Genomic DNA, 10,671 nt, shown 5'->3' on the forward strand with positions numbered 1-10,671 from the left:
TGTAACCCCCAAATCAATACTTGTAGCAATTTAGTGATTACTAGTGGACATAAGCAGAGAGGTGAAAATTTTTAATTGCCTGACATATATGGTCCCAGCTAAGGTCAAACAAGGGAATACTCTGTCCATTCTTGTTTCAGCTCTTAGGGTGAAAACAAGAGTCTGTTTCATGTTCTGGTTAGTGCCATGTTTTTTGCTTTGTGTTTTATGTTGGTGATTTTGCTATCTTTTTTATTTTGCTATTTAAAATAGCCCTCAAGTGTGGTGCTGAGGTACAGGCTAGTATTCCCAAGCACAAGAAGAATGTCATTTGCCTTATGGAGAAAATATGTGTTACATGAATCTAATTCAGGCACGTGTTACATAATGCTGTTGAACAGGAGTTCCATGTTAATGAATCAACAATATATATTTAACATGAAGTCTTTAAACAGAAACACACATAAAACAAAGTTATGTATTAATTGGTTAATGCAAATAACGTACGGGCATCTGGGTGACTCAGTTGGTGAGGTGTCCAACTTCAGCTCAGGTCAGATCTCACAAGTTCGTGAGTTTAAGCCCCGCACTGACAGTTCAGAGCCTGCTTTAGATTCACTGTCTCCCTCTCTTTCTGCCCTTCCCCTGCTTGTGCTCTCTCAGAAATAAATAAACATTAAAAAAAAAAAAAACAAAGAAGAAAATAATGTAACCAGAAACTTGTGGGAACCTAGTCTTGTATTTCTTCTAGGAACAGCAGTCCAATATTTGCCAATTCAGTGTTCATGGTGACTTTAAAGAACATAACTAGTATGAATAGTGGGGATCAGCTGCATGTGATTTAATATATAATTCAAACTATTTTTTTCCTTAAAAATTAACTAACATTTACCAAATTTAGTTATTACACTGAACTGCAGGCTATAGACTTTTTCTATGAATGTTCTTAGTTTATATAACGTTTTTCACAAGAGGGAAGTAATCTCAGATAATTTCACTCTAGTGTTGTAGTGTTTGTAGGAATTCAAAGTGCTATCAACTAACACTTGAGAAAAGATATATCCCCAAGTTCTTAGTTTAAGCAAATAAAGTAAAAAATTATATTACAGCTTGACAAACAAACGCATGCAATGATTTAGAATTTTTCTATTGATAAAAATCTATGCTTAATCTTTTTTAAAAAGATTTTTAAAAATATGTTTTTAAAAGTAATCTCTACACCCAACCTGGGGCTCAGACCTATAGACCTGAGATCAAGAAATACATGCTCCACTGATTCAGCCAGCCAGGCACCCCTGTTTAATCTTAAAAAAAAGCCAACAACTTTTTTTTTTTTAATTTTAGAGAGAGAGAGAGAGAGAGAGAGAGAGAGAGAGAGAGCAAGAGTGTGTGAGCAGGGTAGTGGCCAGAAGGAGAGAGAGAGAATGGCAAGCAGGCTTCACGCTCAGTGTGGAGCCTGACACAGGGCTTGATCCCATGACCCTGGGATTATGACCTGAGCCAAAATCGAGAGTTGACCACTCAACTGACTGAGCCACCTAGGTGCCCTTAATCTTTTTTTAATTCAATTTTTTTGGAGACCAATGTTAGTCTTAAGATGCAAATAAGTTAAAAATTTTTTCTAGCAATTGATCATTGTACTGGAATGCTAATACTAAAACAAATATCCTAAAGGATTAGTTTCAAAAAAGGAAGTTGAATACAGTAAGAGATCTTACCTCTTGTAAAATTTTTTGTGCATCTTCTTGTGTTTCAAAAGTGATGAAACCATACCTAAAAAAAATGCATTAATTATTTTCTTTAGAACATTAGAGTTATACTAAGATTAATTTTTTTTCTTTTAAGCATGGGTCACTGTAGTAGTGAGCAGTTTTCTAAGGTGCCCAGCATGCAAAATTTAAGAGAATCATTCACAGCTTAACACTGTCACCTCCTCTTAGAGTCAGGACACTAAAAAAAAAAAAAAAAAAACAACAAACCAGGATCTTCAAACAGTTTCATATCTGACTTGTATATAAATCAGGAAAGCATGAAAGATTCAAGTTCTGGCTTACAAATTAGGATGCAATAAATTTTGGTACAGAGACATAATCACCTTTTAAAATAATAGATGTTTGGCTTAAATAGGAATCAGAGTAGGGAAAAAAATTTCAACACAAAATTTTTTTAAATTGGTAAATGTTTATTTATATGGATGTATTATTATTAGCATATCTAAACTGATAATGCAATTACTAGTATTTCCCAAAGACAAATAAAAAATATGTACATCCCAGACTTTCTACCTGCTGTTTGCATGGATAATTGTTACCTCCAGAGTACAATTCATATAATATTCAAGATACAAATATATTTTGAATGCAATGTCCAAAAAGCCAAAACAGATAGACAAAATGATATGAAAGAGATAAAACAGTATATCCCCCTGCCAAGCATAATTTCTACTTAGGTAACTTAAGGAAACTAGAGTAGTGTTAAATATCTTGACTATTTTCTTCAATTCATAGTTACTGTATTATATAAAAAGTTTCTTCCTCTAACAAAGAATTTCTCTTTTTCTATTTGCCCAAACATTAAACAAGGATTAAGGAAATACTTTTACACTAAATTTTTGATAGAACACATACACCACCCAGTGGAAAAGGCATAAAATACAGTTTACATATCTATGTTTTTAGTGGTAAAAAGTGGATATTACCAAAATATTGCAAATTCTATTAACCAAATACAAGAGCTACAATCTCACTTCTTCCTAATACTATTTGTCAGTCTGAGAAGTATCTCATTTGTTTAAAAATAACATCTCTCCAGGAACCCATCTCTTCCAAAGTGCTCACTTGACATTCTTACAAGTTGCTTCCCTCTAGTAGAATTTTCTATCTACGTTGTTAGCCCTTTCTCTTATGTATGTCCTGCCTCTCTTTCAAGAAAATGGACATAATCCTTCACTGATCTCCACTGTCTTACCCATTTTTTTCCCATGGATATTTTATTTTATTTTTTTAAATTTTATTTTTTATTTTTAAAAATTTACAACCAAGTTCTGTCTTACCCATTTTAACTTTGCTATCAAACTTCTTAAGTAAGTACACTATGTAAACTACGTCTTCTCTGAGATTTGGCTTTTGTATAAACCAGTCCACTGCAATAGCTCTAAGGTCATTAGCCATTTCTAGACAAATCCTCCTGATTTCTTCCCAATTTTTATTCTCTTTGATTTGGCAATTAAAAATCATTCTCTTTAGAGTTATATTTCTCAGGTTAGTTCCTTATCTCTGTGTCTAAAGCAGGCACACAATTCCAAGAGCATCTGATTCCTTTAGCTTCTGGTTCCTTAGCTACTGGACATTAGTTACCCAACATTAAATGCTTGCTACATAACATTGAATAGTTCCTCAGCCAATGCAAGAATAGCTTCCTAACAAATTAAGGAATATTATAGTGTCCTCCCCCATGCCAAAATACACACACACACATACACACACACACACACACACACACACACACACACAATGCAGATTAAAGGCAAGAAGAAAGAAGAGAGCATGAAATTCTCTTTTTAAAAAATGGAATCAAAATAAGTTAGCATACCAAATCTAGTAAACCAATAAAAATACAATTATTAATTCTATGTACTATCTATAGCAATACTAACCCTTTGGACACTCCAGCTCTGTCATTTACAATCTTAACTTCTTTCACAGACCCATACTGGGAAAAAAATTTTCTTAAATCATTTTCATTTGTCTAAAGGAAAATGAAAACACAAAAAATTGCTTTTAATAGCTTTTAATGGCTTTTAAAATATCCTCTAATTGCTAAAAAATGAAACAAGTCTTATGCTTGTTTTGGAGACAGAAAAGATTGTAAACAAATAGTAATATAAACGTAAGAATGCCTCTCAGCATAAAAACAGTATATAAAACCACTAAATTATTAAAACCAATGTAAATACATTGCTTTATGCAGTAACTATGATGTTAAACTATTATAATCAATGAAAAAAATTTAAGCTGAATTGCTTTAAAAACAAAAAGAAAGTTCACTCATATTTAAAGGAATTCTTGTTGGCTAGTTAAAAAAATAACGAATTAGGCACGGCTATAACTATAGTAAGGGCATATTACTATTGTTTTTTTGTGGCTCAGAGAGGCCCATGGTTATGGCAGTGGAACTAAGTTGTTGGTGTATACCAGTCCCTCTATTTTAATCAGCAGTCTCCAGGAACAGTAAGGTCTTAGGAAAGGAATACATTTCTAAAAGTACTTGAACTCAATTTGTGATGTCAATGAAGTAGCTACAAGATTTAGAGTTTTTAGATAGTTTATCTGTACTCAACATACATTTCAGCTAAATAATGACATCATAATATTCAAAATAAAAATCTGAATCATCATTGGACTATAATACACAAGATATCTACAAAGATGGTTTTAACTGCAGTAGTCTCATAATACAGTCATTTTATCTTTTCCTACAATATTCACACTAAATTCATTGTAATTTCATTTTCTGGTTCAGGTATAACTACCCCATGAAAACTTTAAATATCTTTAGAAAAGAATTTCTTTATATACACAGAAAAAGGCATGCCCAACAGCAGTGCTATGCCTCTTATATACATTATCAGGTTTTAGTTGGTAGCCTACAGCCTGGTAAATTGGATGATGACAAATACTGAGATAATCTTAAGAATAACTAAATGCCTCTTATTTCAATAAACTCAAATGGAACCAATGCCAGAAGAATTTCTGTTAGAGATTTGAAAACAATTCAAACTATTCTCTGATAGAAGAATCACTAGTTCAATTTTGCAGCTCTACTTCCTAGTTGAAAAATAAGGAGACAAAGTCAAGATGATTAAGTATCAAGAGGGATGGGCTATAAGCTTCCAAAAAGAAGAGTTTTAAAAAGTTTGACACTGTTTGCTACTACAGAAACCCATCCAGGAACCCATCTCTGGATGTTCATTTCCTTGTTTTCATTTGTCTATGGTTTTGGAAACGGTATAAGTATCAGGGAGGGAACCCTAGCCATTACCTTAAAGGTACAACTGTGTTCTAACAATGGCCTCTTAAGTTCATAACGTAGCTGATAAAATTCAATAACCTAGAATAGCCTAACCATATGAATATTTCCATTTATTGATAATTTATTTAAAAATATACTAAGTGTTTATGATATAAATTAATTCTGAACAAAAATACTCAACTCGAATATTTATGGTCAGCCGTTAATATTTTTCATAGAAACAGAAAATCTTTTTAAAAATTAGCATTTCATTATAAATCATTTTTATTCATGTTTAGTGAACCAATGACATACTTGCTTAAAAATCATTATTTTGACAAATACACAAATACAGTATGTGTATCATTTCTCTTGAGAAGAAAAAAAGTATTTTCATCCAAATTGCAAAAGACTGATTATAGGGAAATAGTGAGTAATAAATGTCAAATTTATTTGACACATCTTTGGCACAAAGATTTTTTTTAATTAAGAAAGACAACTATCCCTGTAATTTTCAATATATAATATGGAAACTTGGAAATCTTTCTACATATCCACTTAGAAGTAAGGATATTCCACTTAAAATAGCATGCAGACCTTTCCTATAGGTGTTTACTACTACCTCCCAAATGGGGGTGCTAAAACATCTCACAAACTAAGCTTCTCTGAAAGAGTAGAATGACTGATTACATTATTAAAGTGTATTAATGTTAAGATGTTTTATTCTGACATTTTTTTTTTGTGATCAGATTCTAAATTAGATGGTGGAAAGCAATTTTGATGCAAGTTTAGGAGGTTATTCAATAGGAACTTGAGAATAAAGTTGGGATAAAGAAACAAATTCATAGGACTAAATTTTGTGTTTTTTTAAAAAATTGCGTTTTTTTCGAAATTATTACCATGCATTACTTTTTTTTTTGGAGTATGACATAATAAAGTATAATTAGTGTGGTATGGTGAAATAAGGAATATGGAACTATGAGTCAAAATAGTGGGATTCTAGTCTTCACTCTGTCACGAAGCAGCTAGGAGCCTACAGATATATCAGTGAGCCTCAATTTCCTTGTATGGGAAATTACACATATTCTTTTTAACCAACACTGGTATTGAAAAGATTCTTTATAGTAAGATAATGTGAAACCTACTAATCATTATGGAAATAGCAATTGTTATTTTTGCAGTTGTACAAAAATTTTCTGAGAAATAAAATAACTTCTAATGCAAAAAATACACTATGTTACATGCATAAATAGGTACCTTAAAGTCAATTCCTCCTACAAAGATGCGATTAGGGATCACTGTTCCATATCTTGGGGCACTTGTTGGGTTATTCAAAGGCACAGGTGACACAGGATTAGGGGATGGAGATAATGAATCTGTTTGCGTCTGATTTGATGTTTGCTGTAAAATAAAATTCTATTAAACTTTTAGCATTGGGTAGAAGTTTGATGCAGGCTGAAAACAATATCTTTCAAAAAGATGAGTCATTTAGACAAATGTAATATTTTAGACTTTAATTTTAGTTTAATATTATGAAGATTATAATTAGAACTAATACTTTTTTTGGAGCAATAAAAATATGGGAAATGTAGAATCTACTCCACTACAGAGAAAATCTTAATTACTTAAAATGTTTCTGTGAATTATTATTAAATATACAATTTAAATCTTATAAATATTGAGGAATATTAAACTCAAAAAACAGAAAGAGAAAAGCAGCCCTGACAGCTGGGAACTGGCTTTGTTCTGGTGTTGTTAGGAGTTGGCCTCGAACTCACAGCTAGGCTATGGTTGTTCTCTTGTTAACAGGCATTAGGCAAAGTTACTCTGTGATTGTGATGGATCACAACAAAAATAAGACCATTCCATAACCATGTCTGAACTCTGACAAAAACAAAAGCATTGTCCAAACCATAAGAATGACCAAACAGCCCTCTATTCTGGCTGATATGTATAACTGCTCCATCTTTATCAATCACAGCTTTGGCTTCAATCTATTTTTCTTGCCTTCTAGATAAGAATTAGCAGAATTACTCCCACTTTCTGACAACATGCATCTCACAGTAAAGCCGTTCTTCCTTAAACCCTATCTAAAAAGAGCTTAACACAAGTCTAAATCCCATAGTAAGTTCTTTTCTAGCACCCTCTTACCAAAAGGCTCCATGGTGCATGCTCTTCCTTGTGGCAACAATTCAATACACCCAACTTTAGTGAACTACAGTATGTTCCTGGTAGTCTTTGGCTAAAGGGCACTGACATAAATTCTGACATTCAAGTTCACTGTTTTTTAACTCTAAAGTCAAAGTTTTAAATGCACTTGTCAATTTGAAGATTGAACTGATTTTGTAAAGAAAAAAGAAATTTACATACCTATATCTCATAGGCATAAATTTTTATACCAAAGATTGAACTCAGTACATACATGTTCATAATTCTAAGTTAGGGGCCTAATTTAGATTCTAATAAACATATATTAACATATATGCCTTTGCATAATGGCAAGATGGTAAGCTCTTAACCTGCATCTGAAAAAAACAAGACTTGAGAATAGAATTTTGAAGAGAAACCAATTTAAGCACTTGCTAATTATTTTCGTTCTGGGAACATTAAACAGGCTTCTCAGACAGTCTAATGTACTAAATGAGTATGCTTCAAAAATCTTGGTTTCAGAATTTCAATTCTCTGAGAAACAAATACATGAAAATGAATTTCCAACATAGATAATGGAGTTGTTCTTTTTCATAGTTGCTCTCCTGTCTCACTTAATTGGCCAATAAAACCATGATCCCTAAGTCAATCCTTCAAGATATACAGAGAAATGACTAGGCCAGTAGTGACTACAGGGCTACAGGCTGGACCTCATTGCGTTCCATTCTGCATCTAGTGTTAAGGAGAAACAACACAAATTCCTAAAAAGGGAGTTCATAAAAACACCTATTAACCCACAGAAAAATCATCACATTTAATAACTGCTATGTTGTAGTTTCCAATTAAAGAAATTGGGGAACCAATCTTAACAGCATTCTCTCCGGGCATTTGGAGGTTATTTGTAACTTCAGTCACTTTACTTCTAGGATGTAGTGCAGAGAATGATGATTTTGGGATGCTTAGTTTTATTTTTCAACTGTGGATTTGCATTTCTAGAGATAATAGCATAGCTCTAGTAGATACAATCTTGTCTGTTTACAGATTGTAAAATTTTAAAAATCAGTCTTCATGAAATTTTCTTCTGAAAAACAAGTTCGACAGATGAATTCATTTGTTCTCCAATTTGTTTAAATAAAAGTCATTCCATTATTTTTCACAGAGAAAGGACATGAACAAAAGTGAACAGGTGCTTTATTTCCAATCTTGAGAAACTAGTTAGATGATACCGAGAAAGGAAAAACATCAACTTTTTATATCCTGTTCATTTCATTCTCATTTCTAAGGCTCCTGCTGTACTGTGGGTTCCTACTGCCTTATTTTTCTTCTTACCACTTATCACTTTCCAACATACTATATAGTTTACATATGTTTATTGCTTACCACTTTCCAATGTAGTGCAATGTTCATATGGGAAGGGATTTTGCCTATTTTGTTCACTGATCATTTAAAGTGGAGATGGTACATAGCAGGTGTTCAATAAATAATTTGTTGAACAAACGAATGAATCACTTCTCCCTGCTCATGATATCCCAACCATTAGGCAGAGGGTTTAAGAATACAATATGAAAAGAACCTAGAAAATATCTTAATGTTAGTAGTGACAAGGCTTAAGCAGAAATATCTCAATTCCTCAGAGAAGGTTGGCGATGCACTGAGCTAATAAAGCCTCAGATTCCACCGGTAATAATTTTGCAAATGTATGAAAAGCACTTAGGCAGGTGTTGTTAGATTAGAAGTAAGGGTTCTTAGTTTAGCAAAACTTCTAGCACTAAAGAGTTTATTAAAAATTTCCTTCAGAGTAATGTGCCCTCACTGCCTCCATCCCTTGAGAATTAACCTCGAAATCTATAATCCACTTTGCCAGCGAAGACAACGGGAAGAGGGCAGGCTAACCGTCGCAGTCAAGGCCTCGAAGCTCCTTCCCCTCCGAGGCCAGCAAGCTGAGGCGCTGGAGGATATGGCCGCTGCGACAATTTCCTCGGGTTCTCTCGGGTCATCGTGAACTTGGGCACTGACACGAGGATCCACCCCCTCCCCACCAAAGTGCGGGAGGGAAAAGAAGGCTAGCCAGCGAGAAATTTTGACCCGCAAACCCGCCAGAAGCAGTGGCTGGAACCCTCAACTGCACCGACGCGACGGGGGCCTCGAGCGTCGGCAACAACTCGGCACTCACGTGGCGCGCGCTGATTGGCTGCCAGAGGGGCGGGGGCGGGGCACAGTGGCACCTCAACCTCAGCGCCTCAGCTCCTCAGGCCTGCTTCGTCTCCTGCCCTTCCCCCACCCGGCCCTCAGCGTCTCGGGCGCACACCGGGTATTAAAGTGTCCGGGTCCGTCCAGGGCCACGGTGCCCCACCCCTCCCTCCAGGTCTCTCCGGCCTTCCGGTCCCCACTGACTAGCCAGGGAAAGGCGGTGTCAGCCGCCCTGGCAATCCCTTGCGGTGGGCGTCTGGGCGGAGTCCGGCCTGAGCAGGCGTCAAAGACGGTGCCGAGCCCGGTTTCGGCGGGAAAGCTGTTTTTCTAGCCCAGCCCCGCCTGTTGTACAGGACCCGGCCACCCGCCGCCTCCTGAAACCTTCCGGCCATTTCCGAAGTCCCCCAGCCAGCCTACACCCGGTCCTGGCCTGGTGGTCCCACCTTCCCGACCCCACGACCCGACCCGACGGGGCCTGGAGGGAGGCCGCTCTTCACGGTGGTCGATGGGGCATCCTGTCCACGTTTCTTTCCGAAAAAATAGAGGGCATTTGGGCCCTAGACTTCACAATTCCAGCCCCTCAGGAACGGAGTCCACGTTGCTCCTTCCCCTTGCTATCCCGGGGCCGGAGGCCCTGACTGCCGTACTCACCGCCCCGGACTCGGTCTCCATCTTCCTCTACGCTCTTCAGAACCCAGGGGAAAGGATCAGAAACCTGAAGTTTGAAAGCACCTTCACACCAAGGAAGCAACACCACGTTTCCCGACGGACACTCCCCCTGGCGGCGACGGCGGCAGTGGCAGCTGCAGGGGCGCAGGCTCGGACCCGGGACCTGAACCTGCCACCCGGTAGGGGGGGGTGGGGAGGAGCAGGCGACGTCGCCTCGGGCGGCGGGGCGGGAGGGCGCAGCAAGCCGGCGAGCGGCGCGGGCGGGCGGTTTCGGCTGTGGCCCGTAGTCGCGGAGCTGGGCCGTCTGGGGAGGGAAGAGCGTGCAGCAAGTCGGGGCGGACGTGTGGTGTGCAGACGAGGGCTCGGCTCTGGGGCCACTGTCGCCTGCTTTCGGACGGCTGGGGAGGAGAGAGCGAACGGTTATGCAAAGCACCATGCACCGCACACTTTCCTCTCTTCTCCCCTTTGGAGGAAAGTCGGCGTCTGGGACTGGTGGGTTTCGAGAGGTTGACGTGACCTCAGGCTTTACTAAGCAGCAAGAGGCCGGTTGAGGGGTGACTTCGGAAGGCTGGTGCAGGGCCAGGAGGACGGTTTCCAGAGTCAAACTCTGACCCCCCCGGGCCTGACGCGCCAAACTCGGGGACTCCCGAGAAGCCTGGGACTCCGCGCTGCACC

At 37.8% G+C, this 10,671-nt stretch overlaps 1 protein-coding gene across 3 annotated transcripts in view; it reads right to left on the reverse strand.

The window, feature by feature from the left end:
* The window catches only part of BOLL (boule RNA binding protein), a 61,709-nt gene extending 51,585 nt beyond the window's left edge, over positions 1-10,124 (reverse strand). For all 3 annotated transcript variants that reach the window (XR_015255413.1, XM_086719219.1, XM_025935334.2), the window contains exons 1-4: positions 9,979-10,124; positions 6,247-6,390; positions 3,635-3,726; positions 1,698-1,752 (exon numbers count right to left, since the gene is read on the reverse strand). Coding sequence is in view for 2 of the 3 variants with exons in the window: in XM_086719219.1 (XP_086575345.1) it covers positions 1,698-1,752; positions 3,635-3,726; positions 6,247-6,390; positions 9,979-9,999 (312 nt within the window). In the remaining variant the exon portion in view is untranslated. The remainder of the gene's footprint in view (positions 1-1,697; positions 1,753-3,634; positions 3,727-6,246; positions 6,391-9,978) is intronic.
* Between the last annotated feature and the right edge of the window lie 547 nt (positions 10,125-10,671).

The sequence above is a fragment of the Puma concolor genome, chromosome C1 (assembly GCF_028749965.1).
Source record: "Puma concolor isolate L17-30 chromosome C1, mPumCon1.1.hap2, whole genome shotgun sequence".
Lineage (NCBI taxonomy): Eukaryota > Metazoa > Chordata > Mammalia > Carnivora > Felidae > Puma > Puma concolor.